This window comes from Sylvia atricapilla, chromosome 3 (assembly GCF_009819655.1).
Source record: "Sylvia atricapilla isolate bSylAtr1 chromosome 3, bSylAtr1.pri, whole genome shotgun sequence".
In the NCBI taxonomy this organism is placed as follows: domain Eukaryota; kingdom Metazoa; phylum Chordata; class Aves; order Passeriformes; family Sylviidae; genus Sylvia; species Sylvia atricapilla.
The window spans coordinates 64,241,317-64,267,253 of NC_089142.1; the positions used below are offsets into that span (position 1 = coordinate 64,241,317).

The window sequence follows — 25,937 nt, forward strand, 5'->3', positions numbered from 1 at the left end:
TTTATATTTGCAACTAGTAAAGTTGTCAAACTCTTGGATGTTAAAATTATAATTATGGTTAGTATCAGAGGTAAATGATTTACAGTTGTAGAAGTATATAACAAATAGAAGGTTGTTATTTCAACAAGTCTACAGCCAACTGCTTGTTCCAAGTTTTTGTCTGTTTTGTCTCTGAAAAAAACAGAGCTGTAACAGGATGGTACTGAATTGTGATTATATACAAGCCATCTGGTGTTAAAGATGTTAATTTCACAGCCCTTGAGAAGGTAAGAGTACTTTTCATAACAAATAGGGTGTTACTTCAGTTTTTAAAGAGTCCTTGGAATTACCTTCTAATCAAACATAAAAACACAAGAGCTCCTAAACACCTGATTGTTCACTTCAGAGAGCTAACAGATCAAAACATATATTTTCACTTTATAAAAGCATCAGCAATTTGTGTTTGTTATTCAACAGTATTTTGATTTTTTTCCCAGTTTAGTGCTCAGCCTCACTCTCAGCCAAATCAGTAGAAAAAGTACCTTATATTTGGAATAGACACGGTGCTAATAATGAAGCAAGCCTCACAAGTCAGTAATGCTAAGTGGAATAGCATGCCTCTTCCGTCTCCTTTCAGTCCATGACTTCCTTCTGCACTTGACAAACACGGGCTGTTCTCGAGAACAACAGAGACATATTGTTCTTGCTTCCTGTAAGGTGATGTAAGTGCAATGTTGAATGGATTAACACCAATACTGCATTTTGTGCAAAACACTATAATTTAGAAAAACACTTTGCCATTCAGACTGTAGCAAGAAACAATTACCTACTGTATCTGGCAGATGAGCAAACATTAACTTTTCCCTGTAAATTAGCCTTTTGTTTGCTTGTCATCTTCCCACCCCATTTACCGATTTCTTATCAGCAGAAGCAAATGCCAGGCATATCTTTTTGGAAAAGGGGACTGCTCAAAGCAAAAGCAAACAGAGCTACTGAAGCTACTGCAGTGAGTAATTTTTCTAATTATTCCAGGATTGATCCTCTGTCTACAGAAGTAATGGAAAGCAATGATAGAGGAGGAGGCTTTGTGCCAACAAGTGGGTTGGTCTTAACATCAATTTTAACAGGATAGGACCTATTGATATAATATATAAGCAATGCTAATAAATTATAATATATAAGCAATGCTAATAAATGCTATTTTTCCTTCTCTCTTGTACCTGTTTACTAGAAGCCCTTAAAAAAAGGACATTTGATAAATCATCCACTTTCACAGTATATCCAAAACCAGACTGCAGAAATCTCAACATTATTTCCTTTTCCATTTTGTATTCCCCAGATATTCACTCTTGGATTGCAAATAATCTGAAATTTTGGGGCATCTTTTCTTCATATGATGGATTATTTCAAATGCCAAAAGATCTTTTCCTCTACTGGGTGCTATACCATACAAAGCTAGCACAACTTTGGGCCATATGCTAGTTATTCCTACTAGTTTCCTTCTCTGTGAATTAATATTGTTGGTAATTATTAAGATTTTAGGTGTTCTTGACAAGTAAATTGCAGGCGAATGCAAGAAACCGACATATTTAATGTTTAACATATTTAACATACAGGGGCAGTTTTCCAGTTTTCCAGTTTCCCAGTGCAGCACTTGGAAAGCGTGCGGCTGATCCTGCTCAAAGCAGCCATAAACCCTTCCGTGAACTTGAAGCCGTGCGGGAACACAGAGCGAGGCAGGTTCAGGCGTGGATAGTAGTAGACGGCTGAGGCTAAGGATTACTCAGTCCTGACATTGCTCTCAACTCACTGCAAACACTCAAAGCATTTCGTCCTGACAAGCTAGTTAGAGTATGCGTGCCATTAAAAACAAACAAGAAAAGCAGTAAATGATAAAAAGCCCTTTAGCAGGACCAGGTTTAGCGCACAGGAAGGATCTGGCTTCCTGCAGACACAGGCTCTTACACGTGAACCCCGAGCACCTCTGAAGGCTCCGGGGCGAGCCAGGGCCCCCGTCGTTTCGCCGGCGGGGAGGCGCAGCCTGGCCCCACAGATTCGGAGCGCACCCGTGGGCTTGTGTTAGGGGGGAGGATATTACAAAACAAAGCCCCGCAGGAGACGGCAGGGAAGGGCCGCCCTCGTTCCTCTCCAATAGCCGGCACTGCCGTCCCCTCCCGGGGCGCCCCGAGGAGCGTGGGTGGCCGAGCCGGGACTTCCCAAGGGGAGCGGCGTCCTTCCAGGCTGACAAGCCCGTAAGGACACGACGTGACCCCCATTTCTCGAGAGCTCCCACGCGGGACGCGGCCGGAACACCGAGCAGGGGGGCGGAAAAGGTTATTTCTGTCCAGAGGCGGGGCCGGAGGAGGTGCCCGGTGCTGGGGCCGCCCCAGCCCGCGCTGCCAGTGGCTCCGCAGCTGTCGCTTGGCTAGAGCTGGGGCGCCGGAGAGCGATCCCACAAGTGGTTCGTCCCCGCGGCTGAGGAATTTCGCCCAAGGAGTGAAGCGGCCGGAGGAAGAGCGGGGTGTCGGGGGTGGCAGGAGAAGGAGGCCGGGCTGCCGGGGGTCGGCGCGCCGGGCAGTCCCTGCAGGTGCGGGGGAGAAGGGAGCGGCGCGTCATGGTGCCGGTGGCAGGCACGGAGGGAGGCTGTGCTCGTCCCCCCGTCTCCTTCAGCCTTCGCTAGCGCCCGAGAGGGAATCCCTCGCTTCAGCCCGGCCGCCTCTCCCCTCCGTCAGCTCAGCGGGACCGCTCCGGGGCGGGCGGCGCAGTATGGCATCCGCCTAACCCCGGCCAGCGCAACAGAGCCCCGGGGCTGCTCCTTCGCCGCCGGGATGAGCGACAGCAGCGAGGGGATCGTCAGCCTGCCGGTGCCCGGCCCGCCCGGCGGCGGGACCCCGTGCGAGGACGTACTCGGCAGGAGAGCGCCCGGGGCCGACGCCGGCGCCCGCAGCCTCCCGCCCGACTTGGCCGCGCCGCCGCCCGCCGCTCTCTGGGCTGAGGACGCCGCCGCCGCCGCCTGCCCGAGCACGGCGACGCGGGCCAAGGGTGGCGGCCGGCGGACCGCGGTCACCTACGTGATCAACGAGGCGAGCCAGGGGCCGCTGCTGGCGGCGGAGAGCGGCGCCCTGCAGAGCCTGCGGGAGGCGTGCGAGGCGGTGGGGGCCGCGCTGGAGACCCTGCACTTCGGCAAGCTGGACTTCGGCGAGACGGCGGTGCTGGACCGCTTCTACAACGCAGGTGAGCAGGGCTGCCCGGCCGGGGCTGATCATCGCCGCCGCGGGACCGGCTCGGCCGGGGCTCGCCGTCACCGCCCGGGTTCACCGCGGGGCGGCGGGAGCAGCTCCGGCCGCCGACTCCTCCGGCGGCCGAGCCCGCGGTGCCCCCGGCCGCAGGGACACCCCCGGGTGCGTGGGGAGGCAAAAGTGTGCCAGAGCCCGCTTTTGTCCCCCGCGCTAATGAAGAAGCAACTTATGCCAACAGGCGTGCTGTGAATCAGCGCTTGTGACTGCTACCAGCGGCTTAAACGTTCCCTGGCTGTTTTCTCTCGGTGCCCTAACAGAGCGCAGGGATGCCAATTTGTACTACTAGGGTGAGTGCGGGCTGAAACAGACAGGAGCTGCGAGGCCACGGGAGCTTTGGAAAGCAGATTTGACACCAGGCGCGTAGGGACAATTTCTTAGTGCTGACACGGTATCTGGGACGCTCCATGTGTTTGTGGTTGAAAGTTTGTGCTTTTGATATTGGTTGCGTGCAATACATACGATGGATGCGCTTAAACAAAGAGCTGAGCACACCGATCGAGTTAGTTGGCAAGAGTACCCAGGGCTGTATCCTCCCACCCCAGTCTGCCAGCTACACGGGGATGAAAGTACAGCGCCTTCATTTGGAGATGTGATGGTCTGAGTTACATCTGTGTTATGATGTACTTGGCCTCGTTTGTAAAAATAATTAATAAAACTTTCCCCTGTCTATTTATCTTGCTGACAGATACACGGTGTGAATGTAGAATAAAAAATAGCCCTGCTTGCTAGATTTTCAAAGACTTCGTGCGACTAAGGTTATATGAACTAATGAATTAATTGCTATTATTAATTAATATGAATTAATGGCTTTTTGCTTTAAAAAAATCAGAAGCAAGAAATTGACTTTACCTGCAATTTTAAGCTTATTGTGTGGTGTGGCTTTGGTGTATATGAAGTACATTCTAAAAAGAAGCATTTACCAAGTTTTGTCAGACACTGTAGTTTCCTCCTCTCCTGGGGAGGAGCGAAGAAAAAGGGAAAGAAAACTTAAACAAACAAAAACTTCCTGGCAGTATTGTAACTAGTTCTCACAAAAGACTCTTCAGCACAGCATCTGCCTGCCCCCTCTTTGAAACTTTGCATGCTTTGCCTCATGGACCTCTGCTTTCGGGTCAGTGAGGTGGGTGATTCTTAAGTGTGCACTCTCAGCTTATTCCTTTTGCCCCATGCAGAGCCTTTTCCTTAAAAGTAATAATTCTCAGAAGTCAGAGGAGCTGTCCTCACAGGTAGAAATAGGAAGGCCATAGGCCTTATATTCTCTGCATTCAGCTCAGAGAGATTTCAAGCACCCTGACATCTCTTCATTCCAGGGCAGGCGAACCTGACAGTCTCTTCTGGTTGTGTTGTGGAAGCTGTGGCACAGTGAGGCTCAGGATGTTGAATTATCCCTGATGTTGTTGTGCCTCTTACGCTGGTTAATTTTTAGATTCTGAGCGGTTCAGTATGCGGGGTCTTGATAATTGATGGATGCTTTTCTTGTAATGAAAGATTTGACTTGAAGTGGGCCCCTTTTAATTCTGGCGGTAGGCGTCTGGCTTATAGTGCTACATAACTGCACACTTATGTAATATAATTTGCTTATTTCAGTGGCTTTTCAGCAAACTGTAAATGTGAAAGCATTTCTTTTTCTTTCATCCTGTTTGGCTGGGACTTAAGGGAACTGTTGCAAACCAGAAAAAATACTTTGTCATTCTGCTTTACTAGTAAAGTCCATAAATGTGTAAAGAACTAGGAGAGTTGATCTCCTCCAGTGCCTGAACTGAAGAGCTAGATGTAGAAGTTTGCATCTGCTCCACATATGCTCTGTACTTTCTGAGCTGGCCAGTGATAAACCAGCTGCAATCTCAAAAACTGTGTTATGATGCTGATCTTAGGTTTAGAGAGATCTATGGATTTTCGGTCTTGTTTCTTTATCACTGTTGCACTTTTTACACTCTTTCTATTTTTAGAGATTAGTTGTTCTCCAGAAGCTTTAAAGTAGTGAAAAAAAAAAAAATCTCTCCAATTGGGAACAACATGGAAGAGTAGAAGCTGTGTAGTAGAAGAATGCAAATGAGGAACAGTATAGGGAACAAAACTGAAATAGCCATGAAGGGTGTTGCTTTTGCACAGTTTGTTTTTTTTTTTTTAAACTGCTTTAATAGGGTGGTGGGACAGAGCATTTGTAGGTGACCTAAACTCCTCCTCTTTTACCCTTCTTGTCCTCTTTTGCTGTGTGCTTTCAGTTATCAAAAGTGGTATTAGTAGTAATAATAATAACAAACAATATCTGCGCACTATGTTATTTCAAAAAACAGTGTATGAAAATAGCACAGCATGACTAAATATGAAATAAAAATATAGCAGTGAAAGTGCTTTCAAATTGCATGATAGTTAAGTGGTCATATTCAGGGTAGGAAGTCCTCCTAGATTTATTGTAAAGGCCAGCTAAGTTGCAAGAGTAAGGAATGATGTGATTTCAGGAAGGTTTGGAAAATCAAACTTATAGCTCTGTTTGTATGGAACAAAACATTAAACCTCTCAACTCTCGTAATGCATGTAAATTAACTGTGATTTAGGATGCACCTACAGTGTAACATACCAGTACATCATTAAGGCTTCCCTTTTTAATGTCTTATTTTTTGCTTTGCATAACATAGTCTGAAGTCTTGGTGATTTCTGATGTATGTTTGGATCATGCCTTTCACTGCTTCAAAGAGAACTTGAAGGAGTATTAACTAAAATATCTTAGATGAAAATACTCATCATCCGCTCTAAATGTAGATTAGCCTACTAATAATCTCCTGCCAGCTTCAGTCAACTATGGCCCTTAAGTGCTGAGACATAATTAGCAGTGCATATTTAGTGAGTAGGTGTCAGCTATGTATAATTGAACCATGCATGCACCAAATATTAAGAATAAGCCTAGTCTAGCATTTCTGGTTGCATGGCTTTAATTCCACTTGATTTCAGCAAAAAATTTAAAAATTGTTTCTTAAAAGGCAAATGCCAAATGAGCCCTGGAAACTGTTCTAGAAGTGTCTGACAAAAACAGAGACTTCCATATTTATCACATTTTCTTCCACTTAAAGAGGAAGGTGGAGAGAGGAAAATGTAGTTCAATTTCTTGCAAAACTTGATGTATCTGGAGTTAATCAGCTGTCTTAAGGGCTCTTCTCCCTTGTAAAGAGGCTAGCTAGTTGTTTGGGGTTTTGTTTTTCGGTTTGTTTTGGTGGTGGTGGTGGTGGTTTTAGTGTGAGGTTTGGGTTTTTTTGGTTGTTGTTTTTCTTTTGTCTCCAGTAATTTTCTGGTGCAGGTCAATTACAGGTATCTCCTAAACTCAGCTTGATTTCTAAACACTTCAGGAATATTTTGAGAGTTGGGCAGTTAAAGATATGCCAAAATGTATCTGAGACACCGTTCTAAAGTGCACTAGATAATCATGGTACTTTGAAAGTCACTGAAGTTGCTGATATTTGTAATTAAACAGTATTTTCTCTACCTTGTAATGACTAGATCTGCATATCATGTTAATTTTTCTTGAACTGCTCAGTTTCTTTTGGAAACAGCCATAAATGAGTGTAAAGTACTTAGTGTTTGTTTGGCTTAGATAAGCAATCTTCTTTTTTTCCCCGTCTTTTTGGCAGTTGAGATCAGAATGATTTTCTTCCTGAGCAGATCTTTACATAGTCACTTTGTATTACATAAGTGGGTCAAAGACTGGCTGAACAGAGTAAGAAAAACAAACTAGGTAAAAGTATAGTAAAAGGAAAAAAGTTACATGAATCAGTAATCTGAGTGAAGTCAGCTTTTCATGGGAGGGAGGTGCTCTGAGTCAAGGTAATTTCTTCACAAATGTTTTTAGAATTAGGCAGGGATATGTATGGTAATTTGCTAGATGCATAATATTGGGCATTCTGACTTTTAAAGACATTTTCAGGGGGACTGGTGGAAAATAAGAAAAATCACACAGTTACTGAGGATATGGGGTTTTTAATACATGCAGTCACTTGTTTTAGGTTGGTTCTCAAGATAAACAGCTTGACTGATGTGCTTTTCATATAAAACTGTCTTTCTAACTTTCATGTTGTCTTATAATGGGGAATTTCAGTTTCATAAGCTGCTTATGCTCAAGTTTCATCTATCAATGACCCTTAGGATAGATAGCATTTTCTACTAACACTGTCATGTGAGGCTATTGAGATAATTCTCCAGAAGAGCAATGATCAACTAAAATACAGTTCGTCCAATAAGAGATGATAAAATAGGTTTAGTATCTTATCATTATTTCTGAAATTCAGCATTATTGCTTTCAAAATTTGTGGAGACTTGGGCTTGAGATTGGCACGTTGGCTTACTGGGCTTAGAAACATAGTGTGCAATGTTCTTGGGAAGACTCTTGATATAAAAAATGACAAAAAGTTCAGGGAACTAGCACAGTCACTTGTGTGAAGGTGAACTTTACTTCAAAGATGTTCTACACCTAAGTTATTCCTGTAGGTTATACAGAACATTTGAAGATTGTGGATTTAGAAATATTTACAGGCACACCGAAATGCAGTAAAGGCAGCACCAGGGCTCAACGGCATTCTTGTGTTTTATTCCTTTAAATATAAATTCTAAGGTGTTTTTTTTTTTTTTTTTTTTTTTTTTTCTTCAAGTGGGATTCGTGCATTTATAGAAGTTTCCTGAAGTTCTTGATTGTGACACACTAACACAGATTTCCCTCTTAAATCCAAAGGAGGTCATATTCTATTCACAACTGATGTTCTCAATTCTAGAAGTTGATGAATATTTTCTGTGGTAAAAAGCAGCATGTATCCTACCATGTTAGCTGTTTGTAGGAGCAAAAAATATAAATATCACTAGCAGAGCGAGTAATCAGTTTTATTCTATTCCACATTGTCTCTCAGAACAATTAGGTGTTTTTCACACCTTTTTTTCGGTGCCTCCTGATTAGTATTTTGCATTTTCACTGACAGTATTTTATCAGACACTTGAAATACTGCACATACTTTCTGTGATTATGCAGCACTTAATCCATATCTTATTTTACTTCTTTTTTACACCCCCCGCCCCCCCAATTCCCCAAGTGCTGCTGTACCCCATTACTGTTTCTATAGCATCATGACTGGAGAATCAAATGATAAGTGTTATTAGTGTAGCAGGAGAGATTACTGTGACGCATTATTCTTGTCTGATTTCAGAGTCCAGGACAACTACTAAAAAAATAAAAAGAAATTTAGTCCCACTGTCAGTGGAAATCATGTTGAAAAATTCTGTATTTCAGCTGCAATGATGCAAGTGATGAGTTGGAGCAAGAGATGCCAAGTAAGTTAATAATGGTATGAAGACTTGAGCTGATGGCTGTCTTGAGAGTATGACTATAGTCATGTCAGGGATACAAAGTATTATGAGCACAGGATCTTTGTGTCAGAATACATAGCACATATTGTAATGTTTAGGTGGGGTGGATTATAAAGCTCCTTTTGATTCCAGACTCACTTAGAAAGCAGCATTAGAGACCTAAACCAAATGCAGGGCATATATTTGACACAGAAGAGTATTTAATTCTAAAGCGCCTGAATGTTGTCTACAACAAAAAATTATGAGTCTGGAACAAAATTCATAATCCTGATACAGGGTTTGTGTGTTCATAGTGCTAGTGGAGAACTTCTGAATTTATGAAGAAATTGTGGGTTTTGAAATTACATACTCACAAATATTTCCATTGCTGGACCAGCTATAAATTTTTATTGCTAGATTACAATATTGGTACTGTATTGCACTACTCTGATCAGGCCACTTGTCACTAGGTATCTGGAAAACTACTATTCCATCAGTTTCTGTCTGAAGCAGGAGGAGCACAGCAGATACACCCACTCCATGTATGTGGGCTGTGAGACCTGGGTTCTCTTTCAGATTCTGTCCCTGGCCTCTCACAACAGTTTATAGTTCTGCTGTACATAAAGGGCTTCCTTGGGCCTCTCTCACAGCTTATGAGAGAGAGGCTTATGCAGCATGTACCATGGGTGTGAATTTCCAGCCATGTCTGTAACATAAATAACATTAAGGGTATGCTCCTGCAGTGTTCATTTACTGAAGGTTGTCAGTGAGACCACTGACTAGAGAGTCCACATAAAGGCTTTTGTTGGATTATTTAGAAGTCACTGGAAGTTACTAGAAGCCAGGCTTTTGAAATGGTACTTTCTCTTTTGCAGTTAACTGCATCAGGGTGATAGAGCTAGTTTAGAAGTACTTCATGGTATTTGAGGTGGTGGGAGGAAAGCAGGTTATGAAATTATTAGGGTCTCTTAAAATACAGTAAAGATGTAAAACTCATGAGGCATCTGTATGAGCAGACATCATCTAAGTGTATTCCCCACTGGAGAAAATGCTGAATGGAACTAGATGAATGCTTTTTGAGTAATGCAGAAGAAAGCTTGTGACTGATTTTTCTGCAGTTTGCATTTCTGTAGCTCTGAACAGGATGTGTCATAAAGAAATTACTCAAATTTGCTGCAGTCATGATAATAATTTGGTTTCTCTTTTTAGTAGCTTTCCAAAGTAAAGAAGCACAATACCTAAATCTGTAAATGTAGCAAGTTACAACAGCTGAAACAAGTTTTGTTAGAGCCTAAAAGTTCAATTGAAGAGTAGAAAAGGCCTCATATACATGCTTTAGCACCATTGTCCTCAGTAAATTTCACCCTTTGTTACATCTTAAATAAAATTTAGCAAGTGAAAATTTCAGTTTTATGGCAGTTTGTTTTCTTTTGCCTCTGTATAGAACAGCTGAGTTTTGAGTGTATTCTGTGGTGCTGATCATTTAAAACTTGTTCCTATCTTTCCTCAGTGCCTTTGGAGCAATATGTATTTGGAACTGCTGTATCTGCATGCATAGGTAACCTTCAAGTTTATTTGTAAGTTAAACCCAAAGGAATTTAAAAACCTCAGTGGCTCTATAGTGGCAGGGATTTTGTGAGTCTGTTTATAATAAAATGGAAGTTATTGCTGGGATTCACATCTTCCACTGTGGGCTCCCTGCTTTAGATTGTCCCCAAACATCCACTGTCCACAGTAGTCTTCTACCACTTCTTCAGTATGGCTTCTCTGGGAGCATATACTCCCAGCAATACAGACACTCTCAAAGTACAGCATTCGTTAGAATGAGGTAAACATCTGTAGCAGTCAGCAAAGTCATCTCATACTGTAGAACATGTGTGTGTGACAGATGACAGAAGAATCTGTTTTGACAATTGGGGGATTTTCTGGTAATTACTGATGGGTAGATTTCTGTAAGAAGTTTGTAATTGTTTGTGTTCCAAGAGAACATGAACCTCAGGCTGAGTTTGACATACAAGCACAGGCTTCTTTTTTGGTTTATATTACTTTTTTCCTCTGAGACCAAATTTATGCCTTGAATGATGCAGATAAAATATTTCAGTTATGAAGAGCTGCTGATCAACTATTAACAGCGGCATGCCAGAGTTGAATTCTCTTCTAAATCGTGTCTGCCTTTATTCATAAACATTGGGATGAGTTTAGATGCAGCTTGGGGCTTAAAGATTTCCCACAGTCTGAATCATTTGAAGCCAGTGGGAATCAGTGCTCTTTCAATTCCCACAAGAAATGTATGTTTTGATTTAAGAGCTAGACACCCTTGTAAAAATTTGCCTCTGCATTTTTCCCTTACTGTAATAAAGTAAATGAGTTGCTCTGGGACTTGCTTACTGATTGTGTTAGTGGGTGTCTTGCAGAGTGCACTCTGGGTGAGTAAGCAGCTGGTGCTTTCAGTGGTGAAGACAGTTTTTCAGTGATATCTCCACAGAAGAATTATCTGCACTTCTTGCAGAATTATCTGCTTTTCTTCTCCTTCACGCAATATTTGTCTGATTCAGTTTTAGTGCTGGTTTCATTACAGTCTTCCTGGCTTATTAGGGACCTGTAGGCTGAGACCTGCAGCCTGTGAACTGTGAGGATGCAGGTTAAGCTTCTGGCAGAAGTCTATTCTGCAGTGTGCATGAGTCACCTGACAGGAAGCCCTGGACATGACCAAGGAAGACTCAGTGATGTACCAGAAGTAAAGGAACAGTTGTACCACTGTAGGAATTCATCTATGGTTCTGAAGTGGGGCCCCTCCTGCTTGGGGGAAATTTATTCAGTTATCTTGACACAGCAGCAAAGTGCTTAATTTAACTCCACTACAGAGGCACACCCATAAGATTAAATGCTACTACTTCCACTGCTCCACCTTCAACATGATTTTTGCAGATATACATACTTTTTAAAGCATGATAGTTCTGGCTTTTCTCTATAGAAGAATGTATCTGAATGGAACCATGCTAGATGTATGCCATAATTCTCTGTTTTATTGGTTTATTACTGCCTTTCAATACAAATCTCTGATAAGGTTTCTTGACCTTCCCCAGGAGCCTTATAGCTGATTTCAGTGAAAATGGATTGACTTTAACCTGAATGTATGCATGCTGCCTACTGGTTTTACTTTCAATAATGTACCATGATAATGAAAGCCAGGGTTTCGGTTGTGTGCTGCATCCTGTCTTCACTCACTCCTGGCAGCCCTTGCCATCAATAGAAGTGACATGTGGCATCTGTGGCAAAGGGCAGAAGCCATTTGCCTCTTGAATGTAACCTTGTCTTCCAAATCACAGTTGGAAATGAAAAATTTTTGCCAGGCAGATGGTGTGAAGAATAGAGAATCTCTCCAAATCTCCTTGGGAGTGGAATTTTGTCAGTTCTAAACATTGTCATCATTCCTGGGTCAAGTACAGTTGCAAAAGACTCAGTGATACCATCCTGATCACTTTCATAAGAAGTGATTGTTACTTGTGTATATAAGCTGAAGTCCTGTGTATTTATGTTCTCTTTCACTGAGATTAGTTTCAGTTTTTGTTTTCTGCAGAGCAGAACTTCACTGTTACTTCATATGAAAATAAATATACTTCCTTTGGTACTTAGAGTCCTTCAATACATAATCTCTTACAAGGCTTTTCAGTGAGCTTGCAAATCATTCAAGTTGCAGTGCACTAACTATTTTCTTTTGCTTATTATGTTCAAACTTATTTCGGGAGGTAAAGTCTCTGATTAACTCATTAATATTTGTATATTATTTATATTTCAAGACTGTGAGGACTCTAATTTCCAAATTTCCCCGACTGTTTTTATGATTGCATGTTAATTAGAAGAGGAACAGAATTTCTTAAAGAGGTTTTGTTGTTGTTGTTGCAGGTTTTCAGTTTGGTTGGGGTTTTTGGGTATTGGGTGGGGTTTTTTTGGTGGGTTTTTTGTTTTGGTGGGGTTTGTTTGGGTTTTTTTATATATAGTGTGCTTGATTGTTCTAGTTTCCTTTTATGTCTCTCTGGATTTTTATTAGTTTGGGAATTTTCCTGATTTATTAGCCAGGAGAAACAGCTCTGTGTATAATGAATGTGGCACATATGAAGCATGGCAGACATTGCAGGGCAAGCCAGAAAAAAAAAGTAGCCCTTCCAAAATATCCTGTACAGCTATATCATTATATTGTGACACCCATGCTATTAACTTTGAGGAAGTGCTGAGGTCAGGCAGCAGTGCCCAGTTCTGGTCTGTTCTTGAGGGATGATGGTATTTCCTAACCCTACATCAGAGTGAACAGAGGTAGGTTTTTTTTCCTCCTTCTACTTTTTGCCACAGGCCAAGGACAACATGTGGGTACCCTGACTTACTGCAGCCATAGAAGGCCGCCTCCAGTGGTAAAGTCTGAACTTCCCATCGCTGTGCTTAGTCCAGGTCTGTAGCTGGAAAGAAAATACTTCATCAGCCTCTCAGCATAAGGAAGGGAGCCCTTTAGCCTCAGATAGAGCTGGGGACTCAGGGTGGAGGCTTGGCTCTGGACAAGCCTTTTAGGCTAGAGCCTGAATAGGCAGCACTGTCCAGAGCAGAGACTGGGATGCAGCCCAGCCCAGCTGTGCTAGCAACTTTTTGCTGGGCCAGTCTTGGGATGTATTGCAGAACGCTCTGTGGATGAGAAGTGTCTCAGGCTGGATTTAGCAGCCACTCAGAGAGCTTGTGTTGGAGATTCGAGATTGTATTGAAGATTTATACTCAAATATACTTATTTCATTGAGGCTTAATCACCCCAGAAGTTTGTGGAGATCATTAAGCATGAAGTGGACTTAACATGGTTTAAATGCTTCAACATATTTTGGGTGTATTTCACAATTCTGAGGTACATGGAGAAAGTCTTAAAAGTATGTGTTCTAAAAGCATTCCACAAAAGAAAAAAGAAAATAAGGATTCTTGCCACTAATTCTGTTACCAGAAACCATGATCTCCCTTTTCCAGCTGATGCAAGAGGGCCAAAATGCAATAAAAGCGCTGGGAAAATGGACTGAACTAAAGCAAGAGCTTTTGCAGCAAGCCCTGCCAAATGGGTGTGAACTGGAAAATTTCCAGTCCATTTTGTTGCTTAACTACTTGCATTTTGGTCTCTGTTCTGCAGCATCCCAGAACTGTCTCTACCTTGAATGATCAGTGAGTTGACAACCTGATACTTATCTCTGTATCCTCTCTGTTCAAGTACTTTAATAGTACCTTCAGTTGAAAAATTTCCTGGTAGGTAGACTTACCAAACCTTTGTGAATTTCAGTTTATGCTCTGGCTGATGCCTGTCTTCAAGATTTAATTCAGTTCATAATAAATTATATATTCTTTATGAATTGAAGATATTGATTCACAGACACAGAGCTGGGGTTGCTTAACACAGAGGAAAGAAGACTACAAGGACACCTCATTTCGACCCTTCAGTACCTTAAGGGGGCTGATGAAAAGGAAGGAGAGGGGCTTTTCATATGGGCAGATAGTGTCAGGAAAAGGAGGAATGGTTTTAAACTGAAAGGTTAAAACTGCTTTTCAAACTGAAAGAGGGCAAGTTTAGAGTAGATGTTAAGAAGAAATTCTTTACTCAGCAGGTGGGGAAGCACTGGAACAGATTGTCCAAAGGTTGTGGATGCCGCATCCCTGGAAGTGTTCAAGGCCATTTTGGATGGGCCCTGAGCACCTGATCTAGTGAGTGGCAAGGGTTGGAAGTAGCTGAACTTTGATATCCCTTCCAACCCAAACCATTCTTTAGAGCTACTGCCATAGTAATGTCTAGTACTTTTGCAGTAGAACTGTCTCAGACTTCTAACACTAAAAGGCCTAGTTGACATGGCACATTTTCAAATAATCCTTAATGCCAATAAATAAATACAAGCAAAATGACAGTTACTGCAGTATGCATATCAACATCAGAAAAGAGAATTATCCTCCTGCTAAGAGTATACTGCTGCCTCACTGTAGCTGCAGTGCTAAGTAGGGTAAGATCATAAAATGCATTTTTCTGTGCACTTCCTCTCATTAAGTAGAGCTGCTGGAATAATTGAGTATATTGTATCCTTTGGGATGCAGTCCCGTGGCAGCTTAAGTGGAGAAGAAACTGAACTAATATGCTTCTCCCTGGTGCTGCCTTCAGCGTTCAGAGAATTATGTGATGAGTTAGGTCATGGAGCTGGCCTGATTGCCAACTCACTCACTTCCTTCTGGTTAGCTTTCTGTTGAGTAAGTTCTGTGAGGTGAGCGTGCATTCCGGAGGACAGACGAAAAGCAGGACTGCAGCAACCTGTGTTGAGATTGTCTAAAGGTGTGGTTTCGTGTTATTCTTGATCTTGTCTCCTTGTGGGTTGCCTCATATCCTTTCCTCTTCCGGTCAGGGTGGCTAAGGAATGTATTTCATGCTGGCTGTGCCAGCTGTTTGTGTTCTCACTCTGATGTTTTTCAGATACTTTTAGTATACAGGAAGGTTTGAAAATGTTTTCTGAGTTTTGCTGTGTATTGCAACAAAAACTTGAGGGCTTCTCATCACCTGAAAGTTCAAAGATTCTGCCACCTGAATTTAAATTTTTACTACATCTTTGCTAGCAAATGAGTATTTGTGGTGTGGTGTCCCACTCTTAAGGGGAGCACCCAAGATTCATAGGTGCTCATGGTCAAAAGGAATGGCAAATTCAGAGGGTCTGCAAAAGCTTACAAAGTTTCATTAGAATATACACTTGCCATGAAAATTAGTATATTAGTCCATTGTCTCCCAGTATAAGCAACAGTAATGGGTTTTGAATAAAGCGGTAGAGTGAAAAGAAAGATAGAGAGATGGGTTAAAGAGGATGAAAGAGGAAAAAGGAGAGATCAGCAATCCTGGCTCCAGCATTGATCCAACTGATGGTGTGGCCAAGGTCCTGGGATGCACATGCACCTGGGCTGTGTTGAGGGTACCTTTTTATAGATGAGTTTTCTCTGCCCTGGAGGTAAGTTTCTCACTTTCTATGCAAATTAGTTATGCTCAGTCTGTTCTTTTAGACTTTTCTGGAAATGGGCCAGAGGGCTTTAGAGACCTTTGGTGATCTTGATCCACTCCTATAGTCCATGCCTGCTTCTTGACCTCATTCACTCCCTCAACTGTGTTGTGCTTATCTCCAGGAGCCAGAACAAGGACACTTGTCCTGGAAAAGTGCTGCCCTACTTCGACATGTCTCCCTTCTCCAGCCACATCCTGTTCTTTCTCACAACAATCCTTGGTTGGCTCCACAGTTATCTGGCTGTTGGTGTTTGGAGACATGCACATTAGTCGCCTTATCTTCTAGGCTTCTACACATGGATAGCAGTGTTCAGCAGCCTGTGCTGTTAAGCTGTTATCACTTCTGCTGAGCTTTTGGTCTGTGCCAATGAGTAGAGCCTCAGCAGCATTCCCAGTGGCCTGTCTGAAGGGAGCAACCTGTAGCTAGGAGAATTTAAGACTGATGTAAACCATTCCAGGCCACTTGGTCCTGATGCAGAAGTGGGACCTGGGGCATGTTTAATTGGTCACCATTGCTATGCTGGTTTCCTAGTTCAGGTGTAACAAGTGTGTTGCTTAGAAGCTTTTGTTCAGAGCTGAGGAAGTGCAGTTGCAGTGCTGTATCTATCCAGGAAAATGGGTTGAAGATACTGCATTTGTGGATGGACATTTTCAGCAGCTTAGTTTCCAAATTCACAATCTTTCTTGAGGCCCTTAAACTGAATGAAGGGCCATCAGTAGCAATTGCAAGTCTTAGGCCTTAATGGTCATTCAGCAAATAACCTACTAATAGACGCTATTTGTTGAAAAAGAATCTTTCAGATTCACCATATAGCACTAGATTGCAAGTACAGCATTTGTACATTTTTTCCAGCATGGATCATCAGTTTCTTTGTATCTGCAGGAAATGTACAAAATGAATATGATGTAAAAATTTCACTTTCCATTTTAATACATTTGATTTTTCAGTCAAACTCTAATGCGTAACTCAGAGAGCACATCTCATATCAGAAAAATAAATATTTTTCAGTTATTAATTTCTGCTTAAATGTAACTGCCCTGCAGTTATATTGAAAAGCCTTCAGTGTGGTAAATGAAGAAGGTTGGCTGCAAAAGAAACAAATGAAATTTCAGGTGCTTAAATTTTGGCTTATGCTGTTGTAAATTACTTGGTCTATGCTGGCAATTTTGTTTTCTAGAGTTTGTGGTTTAATTTGCTGGCCTTTATATCCAGGTATTTTTGGATGAATCTCTGTAGAAGGAGTGTTTACTCTGCTAAAAATGACTATGTGAGTAGGTGGTGGCTGTTGTCACTATTTCCCCCAGTGTCTCAAGTGTTTCTTCATCCTAGATGTTTCTTTTGCTCTTCTATGGAAGATGAAGAGCCTGGAGCATGAGAATTTAAATGTTGATATGATTCAAATGCAAACTGAGCTAGGTTTCCTACCAGTTGTGTGGGTTATTTAGTTAGTGTAAACATGAGTATCTATTTTTATGGCAATTATTCAGATTTACATCTGTGTAGCTTTTCTGTTCACATCAATAATTGCTGTAGGGAAAAAAAATTCTGTTTTTAGCATAAATTACTGTTATCTTTAACATTTCAGCACTGCAGGTTTAATGGAGGTTGAGGCTTATGTTGAATATTGCAGTGAGATCATGTATGCTGAATTGTTTTAATTAATTGGTACTAGAATACTTGGAATACTAACTGAATTCCAGAAGTTACTTGGAATGAAAACATTTTTACCTGTACATAGAATACAGAAAGAATAGGAATATAAGACTAAGCAAATCAGCAGTTTTATGTGCAAAAGGTAATTCTTGCCGCTTTGGCTCAATTAACCTATGGCAGCCATCAAACTTTCTCTTATTCCACTGATTTAGGCACTTGGAATTGATGAATTCATGAGGTTTTTCTAATATAATTTCCTTGGTTTAGTTGTAGACTAGCTAGTGTGAGGTTTTGCTGTCTGCTGGGATTTAAAAAATAAAGGTAATGGATTAGTTTGTAGAGCATTTTCTCAGGTAAAATGCTTGCTTATGTTTCTATTTTGTAATCTTTGTTCTTACTCAAAAATATGATGCAATACAAGACACTTAAAACCTCGTTTGTCGTGCTAGTTCTGCTTCAAAAGTGCTGCTGGTACTATATATATATATATATATATATATATATATATATATATATATATAGTGCTTTTTTTCATGTGTGTGGTGTTCAGCATTGTCCTGGCTTGCTGAATGTCCATATGTAAATACTTCAGAATTGAATTCAACGTTTACAGTGCTCGGAGTGCTTTATCTTGAAGTCTTTTATCTTGCTTCTGCCAGCTGTGCTGCTGGCCATTCCCCTTCATGGGTACTGTACTTACTTAAGGATTTCATCTATAGAGGCTGAAGCACTTTATGGAGGGGACAGATAGCCATCTCATCATTTTAAGGAGAATGAAAGCAGAAGGGCGAAGAGTAAATGACTTGCCTGAGGTTTGGCAGTAGACCGTAGCTAAAGGTGAGGAGAGAACTCAGCTTTCTTGAGTTTGTGAGCTGCTGGCTAGATCAGATGCACTGCTATTGTGATCAGTGGTGATTTAGATATGACTCAATTCTGTTAAGAAGATAAGAACCTCCATGATAGTTCACGTAAAATCTGAAATTTAGAACACTCTTGCACAGTGGTTGGATATTAAATTGTACTGTAGTTATTCTAAATTAGTGCTGTAGCCATATAAAGGTAGTTTTTGGTACTGGAATCATGTGCAAAGATGGGTTGCATTTGGAAGTAAAGTCTGAGCATCTTTTATTAATACAGAAAGTGACAAGCAACAATCTGAGGCTGTTCTTTTTGCTGTAAACTGAATAGAAAGAGAATGGAATCATGGCTATCACAGGCCACCTGGAGTTGCCATTGACGAAGCCAAAGCTTATCATATCTGTTTAATCTCGTTTTGCAACAATTAGCAGCAATCATGTCAAGCGTTAAAGAATTTAACTCCAATGAGTCATATCCGTTTTCTGTTGGGGGATGCAATAGTGCAGTTACTTGTGAGGCTGGGCAGTCTGTGCTGCCTTAGAGGCAGATGGCGGTGGTGTGAGCAGTAGTATTTTCTGTATTAATTTGCAAATTAGTAGTTGCTTCTCAGGAATTTTGAGTGTGATTTTTTCCAGTAACTTAAATACCAAGTTACTACTTGGGTGCACACGTGTGGTTAATTTGGGTAGAAAACCAGTGTGGGAGGTTTTGTCCTCTTTAATAAGAATAATTTGTGTATCACCTCTTCCCCCCCCCCCTTTCTTTACTGATACTTTCACTGTTACTCTGACAGTCTTGAAAGCTGATGGGTAGCTCTGTGATCAGTGCTCCTGTAAGTTAAAGTGAAGAGTCATAGCTCAAATTATGAAACTAATTTCAAACTTCATCTGTGCAAAAGGGAGATGAAGTTAAGCTAAATAAAGCAGCCTGGATGAATCAGTGTCTGTCTGAACTTTTATCCTAGACTTGTGTAATTGCTGTCCTTGGGAACTGGTGAGAGATGAAGTTTACGAAAGGACAACCATTCCACACTTTCTTGTACTTGGCAACAAAACTGTAATCTTGTAACTTGTATGTCTGCAACTGTAAACAAGGCTGCAACTTTGCTTCTTTCTGCTGGAGATAAACTCCTTGTCCTTGTTACCTTCTAACAGGGTCCTTTAAATTTTTATAAGTGTTTGAGGCTTTTGTGTTACAGGGCAAAATCACCTAAATCCACGCCGTGGAGCGCTTTGCAAAGCAGGACACTGATTCCGCCTCTGTCTTTTGTGAATTGTAGCAACAGGAGAAAATTATAGTGGCATGTGCCGTGTTAGTGACAAATGTCTGCTTTGGTGGAGGGTTGCTTTTTAAAATTTCTGAATACTCCGAGCTATAATCTCGTCTTTAAATTTAAAGACTTGGTTTTCTGTGTGAGGTTGATACTTTTTTGCAGTGTTTTTGATGGAGCCCAGGGGATCTTTCAAACTGGGTTTAATCAGGTGTGTTTTGTTTACGCTGCACTTCACCTGTGTTGACTGAACTAAATTGATTTCTGTTGGTTGAGTGCTGTGTGTGGGTTTTTTCCTGCTAAACTGCAAGGAGGGCTGCGTGCAAATGTTGTACTTGTCACTTGCAGATCACTAAAGTCTGACCAAGCCCTGTGAAGCTTGCCCTACCTGCTTTCATATAATGTTTGACTTGAGAAGCCTTAGTAGCAGTGTTACGTGGAAAAGGCAGCTTAACTGTAATTCTGCAGCTTGCTTTGTTGATAGAAAGTGGTGGGGTTTTTTGTTTGTTTGTGTGTGTGGGGGTTTTTTGGTATATTTTGTTTTTTTTAAAGGAAGACCTGGAAATGGATAAGGTATATGAAGTATGGAAGCAGATACTGATGTCTTTCTGTTTTTTCAAGGATTTCCTTGAAATAGAACATAAATAGACCTTGTAAGGTGCAGATGAGTAGGAAAGCTAGACATAATCTTTTGAATTTAAACAACAAATATTTAGGACATTGCAAATAGACAATAAAAATAATAAATTTGTGTACTAGTAATGATAAATTCATTGCTGTGCTCGTAGGGAAGGAACATGCATTGCTACCTAGAAATCTGTGAGCAAGGAAACAATTGATAAACTAGTGCTTATATGGGTTTATTTTGGGAAATATTGGTCAGTGCAGTCACTAGACCAATTTTAAAATCAAATTAATAGGCAGAGACACAAAATGACTAAATGCTGCAGGATATGCTTATTTTTTAATTGCTTAGGGTGTGTAACAGCTTAGCGCTATTGTGAATAAATTACTGAAAACCTCAAAGGAATAATAAATAAACTTATCAAGAGCCACAAGGAAAGAGGTAAAGGAAAAACGATAAGAGTTATTTGCTGTGTAACTCGGATGTGGCATGTCTTTATAACGTGCATCTCTACTCATCATATTTAAAAAACTGAATCTGGGTCTTCATGAAAGACGAAGACAAAGGGAAAAAATGGATTTTCAGAATCATTCATGGAATTGTTTCCATGCAGATGGAGACTGACTAGATAGGGTCTTTTCAGAAGAAAAACAAAGGGAAAGGCACATTATCTAAAATCAGGAATGGACAGGAAAGATTTATTAAGGAGTAATAACTCAGTTTTAGTTTTTGACTTTCTACTTCTTATCTGTAAGCAGCTTTAGAAGCTAAAAGATACACTTTTCCTTACAAGGACATAGTTAAATAGTCTTCAAAAGGACTAACATTCCTGAGGGATGGGTTTGCTAAGACGTGTTATATATTGTGTACACATTAAATGACTTGGAAACTCTTCGGGCTGTTGAATTTCCAGATGCTTTAGAATGTACCATCTGGTTCTGCAGTTGCCTTTTCTTTTCTGTTTCTTTTCATTTTTGTGAAAATTTGTGTGCTTTTTTAAGAGATGATGTTTTTTTAATAGAAAACATGGCACGTGAATGTCCAAAGCATTCTGGCAATTAGTTTTCTCAGTGCCTTTCTGTTCATGAGAAAACACTGGACACAGCAGTGAAACTGCTACAGTGTAGAGTTTTTTTGGAGAACCAGGAGTGGTAGGCATATTCTTTGATTATTATGAAATTTGGACTCTAAAATTCTCAAGTGATGTATTATGTATGAAAAGTAGGGGTTTTTTTAGAATGGGGTTATTTCTATGAGTAAATAAAGACATTGAACAAATGTGTTTGTTTACATCTTTTAGAAAAATTCTGCTTCTAAATTTTCAGAATCTTAGGAAGATTCCCATTTTTTTACAGGCTTTCCAGATGCTGTTCATTATAATTGTGAAGTGCTTGTATTTATTCTTCAGTCTGTCCTTGCTGCTCATGAATCTTCTAAGTTTAAACCATTTTTGGTATCACTGGATTGGAAGACATTAACTCTCATGACTTGAAAATAATGTTATAAGAAATATTTGTGCATCTTTGTATTAGAAACACTTTCAGAGTCTTTTCAATGGCTTAATGGGTGGCTCTTCAGTGGCTCTGGCCTTCCTGAGAAGCATCTGTCTTAGACATTTAGCTTCTCTTGATGCTGGCCACATTTCTACTAGAAGGTTCTACTAGAACCTATGTAAAAATGAGCAAGCATCTTAACAAGAAAGTGACAGGATTAGCTAAAAAGAGGAAGAGCTTTCAGATGGCATAAAGACATCCTAAGGAAAATTCCTTTCAGAAAATGTGTGCTATTTATTAACAGAAATTTTAAAGTAATTCACTGCAGGTGGCATTGCTAAGAAGATGAAGAAATGGAATGGTGCCCTTTGGAAGGAGAGCTTTTGTTCAGATGAGGAAACAAGTTAAAAAGGTGTAAAAAGGCATGTAAGCCTTAGTAAGATGGTTTCCAAAAGGGTTTGAGTAATGCTTGCTGAAGATTGCTTTTTTTGGTGCATTACTTCTGACTTTAATTGATGTCAGCAGCATTGTAATGGGCAATTGTATTGGTATTACATTAGGGCAAACAGGTAAAAATATAAAAAGAACACATCATTTAGACTCATGGGTATAATCTGGCAGCAGGCTTTTGAAGCCTGCTGAAGTGGCTTTTTTGTGGAAGGAGATAACACTCTTCTTGTGAGCCTGTACGTAAGGGTAATCCAGTTTAAGACAGTACATTGAGATGTCAAAAAGCTTTTGGTGGGATACTCTACCAAACACTCTTAAAAGGACAAAAATGGCTGGAGATGACATCCTTACAAGCCTTAAGTGAACTCTTAAAGGAAAGGAACAGAAGATAAGTATTGCAATGAAGCAAGGTTGCCAGTAGAAAAACAGGCTGTTAAAAGGATTGTTCTGTACTTCCTTTTTGAACTGGGCTTTTAAGAAGTTTCATGGCTGGTCTGAAAATTTCTTTCTGCTGAAAAGGGTGGTGGTAACATTTGCTAATGTGCAGGCTTGTCAAAACTTTAAAAAATAGGCAGTAAAGAATTGCAGGTTTTATGGTACCAGGCAAAGGACAGCTATGAAGTTCAGTCATAGAATGCAATGTAACATACATGAAGAAAAGCAGCTCTATAATATTGCTCACATAATATTGAGCACTAAATTAGTTGTTGATATTCAGCTTTCGGGGTAGCTGATTTTTCTGTAAATGTGTGTGGATTGTTTAGTAAAGCTCAGTCTTTACTTGCACATTCATAACATCTTTGTCATGTGGCCTGCTGGCTTCTGGCAGAGAAGAAATATTGAGATAACCAGGGTTTTGATCTGATCCTCCAGATGCTGCAATGAAACCCGGACTTTGTTTTTGAAACTTGAAGGTGGATCTGCCTAGACATTTTTGTCACAGTGATCTGAGCAAAGAAACCAAATATATAACTGTATTATAAGTGAAAATAGTTAGATTTTAGAAAAAAAAAATCAAACAGCCAAAACCGGTAGACTTCTTAGGTGGAGAAAACTTCAGGTCACTAAGTCAGAAATAAACAGAACAGGAAAGAGAAATAAAAAGAACTTTTGATCAGCTATTTCTCCTGCCTATCCTGTCCTTAAGGTGGGTTGTTGTTTCCTTCCTTGAAAGTGTTCTCTGCAACTTCTGAGCTGTAGCAAACTCCACACTTCACACATACTTTAGGAAAACTTTCCACCACCCTGAGACCTGGCTGTTTGGTTTTCATAGGACTCTCCTTTCTTCTCTGAACTTTCCTGTTGGCACACCTGTGTTCTTACAAGTTCTTTTTTCTTGGGTACACTCAGTCACTTCTCCAGAGAATCACTCTTTCATCTTGCATCTCAAAGACACATAACATGAAAACATAAACCAAAATTATCACAAAAATACCATTACATCCTTTATCTATCTATCTGTCTATCTATCTATCTATCTGGGTTTTGCCTGCTTAAGATCCTGTCCAGGCCAAAGGATTGTTTGGTCTTCTTTGAAAAAACATTACAATGATGAAGATCCTCTGATCAAAACTTCTAAATGAAGAAATACTCGTTTGCTACAGCTTGCCATGTTTTCTTTGACTACTGCTGTTGTGTCTGTGGATTGCTTAAAGAACATTTGGTACAGCCCTGCAATGTGCTGTAATGTGCTCCATCCAGCCTTCAGCTGAGCTTCAGTAGTTACCCATTGAGGCTCAGTGTTTTTTCTGATGCAAGGTTCAGAGTTAAGGTAGTCTTTAGTATTTGGTGTTATTGCTACTAAGGAGCCTGTTTCATTAGGATTGATACAGATCCAATGAGTCTGAACATATTGAGGTTATTGTTATATAAATGGCTCTTTGTTTGCTTGTCATCTTTTATTCTTGCCTGATTCTGAGTTCCTCCCACATGCATCAAGCTGAGAGTGGGTTTTTTGAATTGTTGGGAGTTGGAATCATGTGATGACATTACAATCGTGTTTTGGGCCAAGAGAGAGTAGATTTTTTTGAAACTCAAGCTTTCTTCTGTTTTCTTTTTCTTCATCAGAAAGCCTTTTTGTATTTTTTCAGTTTTCTTCAGATCATTGACACAGTAATTTAGATTTTGATGTGTAGTTTTATGTGTTAATTCCTACACAACCTTTTATTGTTTGTCATCTCTATCTTCCTGTCTCATGCCTTTTCTAACAGCTGTTATAACTTTCTTTGTGTTACTGTTTTGTTTCCAGCTTCTGTTGTTTTATTTTGGTAATTGCCTTCAGCTTATCTCCCATCAGTTTTTGATTACAGAAGCAAGAGGTTTTTTCCCTTCACATCTTCGAGAGATAGTGCAGTCAAAAAGGCCAGAGTTTCACTTGAAGGATCTTGGATACTGTTGCTGTAACAAGAAAAGTTTGTTGTTTTTCACTCCTCCTAGCTTGGATGGTTCTACTTGGTGAAGTATTGCATTTGATTTTGTGAGAATGATCTGAGCCAGTTAGCTACAAAAGCTGGCAGGAATCAATTTGCACAAGTTTTGCTAAGGAGCACCTTGATGTGTTGTGGGATAGAGTGCAAGTTCTGTAACGTTCCTGTGTGACAGCAGATCACTGCCAATCAGTTAAACATTTGAGGGGGTGCTCCAGGACATTTGGATTTGTAGATTGTGAACTTTCTTATGATTTCCAGTTTAAATTTATACAGAGACAGCTTATATTTGCTTTTGCACATTGTCAACCTTTAACTTAAGTAGTTCTTCTCTCTTACCTTAACTAGAAAGAAATCAACAACTATTAATGATTTTAAAAGAGGAAAGATTGCTTTTACTTGATGAGCTAGTTTATTTTTGTTAATGAGCAGACTCTTAGAGACCTAAATTGAGTAACATACTCAATTTAGAGTCTGTCAGTATGGCTATAGGTGCCTAGTGTAATGAGGTAGATTATCTGTATGTGTTTTTATTTATTTTCTGTATTTTTTTCTCAAGGAATTCTTCTTCCCGTGATGTTATAGAGAGGATTCTTGAACAAGTGGATGTTGCATCCATATCAGTGTGAGGATTAAAATTTACGTACTCCCTGGAACAATATGTGACTCTGAAACAGTAGTAAGTAGGTACTCAGTTGCATCCTTGCAGAAGTTGCGGTGTCTGGTGCCTCCTTTATATAGGACCTAGTGATTGCGCGGGTGGAAAGTGAGATCATCTAACTGATCCAGGAGTCAGCTGATCCTGTGCACTCACCCCACCCCTCCAAGGAAACAGAGACTGAGTTGTCTCACTGAGTATTGACCACACTAGATCTGATACAAATGTGGAAGAGGGTCAGAACCATCTCTAACAGTAACAGCTGTTAATTGAGTTTATCTGAAGTGAAATCATACCTTTTTGCTTATGAGTCTAGGTATAGAAGTTCACTTTGAAATTAAGAGCAACTCAGTTTAGCTATTCAAGGAACAGTGGGCTCTTAATACCAGCAGGAGGGCAAAGTGGTACTCTTGTCTCCAAAGGTAACTTGGTGCATTTTTGGGGCAAATATGAAATCCTCTAATTATTTCTAGTTCAATTTTGTGTTATGCAGTACCTGGAAAGGGACCACCCACCAGACAGCTGGGTTTGTGTCATATCTGCTGGAAATTTGTGCTCAGAATCTCCCTTTTGAGTAGGTTGCAGGACAGGCTCTGACCTGTACTTCATTGATGCTGGATCTCTGCTTCCATTACATAAAAATGAGACTGCTCAAGACAAGATTACTATAAGATTCCTAAGTCATAGTGCTTTTCACTAAATAAGAACTAGCCCATGTCCATCACATGTTTTTGTCTTGGTGCCCTTAAGCCTACTTTGTGCATCGGTTCAAGCCTCTACAAATACCCTGCTTTTCCTCTAGTGTATGGCATACTTAACTTGCTTGTGCCATCATTACCTGCTTTTCCTTCC

At 40.5% G+C, this 25,937-nt stretch overlaps 1 protein-coding gene across 1 annotated transcript in view; it reads left to right on the forward strand.

Moving 5' to 3' along the window:
* The first annotated feature begins 2,414 nt into the window (after positions 1-2,414).
* MAP3K5 (mitogen-activated protein kinase kinase kinase 5) overlaps positions 2,415-25,937 on the forward strand; it is a 99,736-nt gene continuing 76,213 nt past the window's right edge. The window contains exon 1 of the mRNA XM_066315607.1: positions 2,415-3,213. Within this exon, the coding sequence (XP_066171704.1) occupies positions 2,808-3,213 (406 nt within the window). The 5' untranslated portion in view covers positions 2,415-2,807. The remainder of the gene's footprint in view (positions 3,214-25,937) is intronic.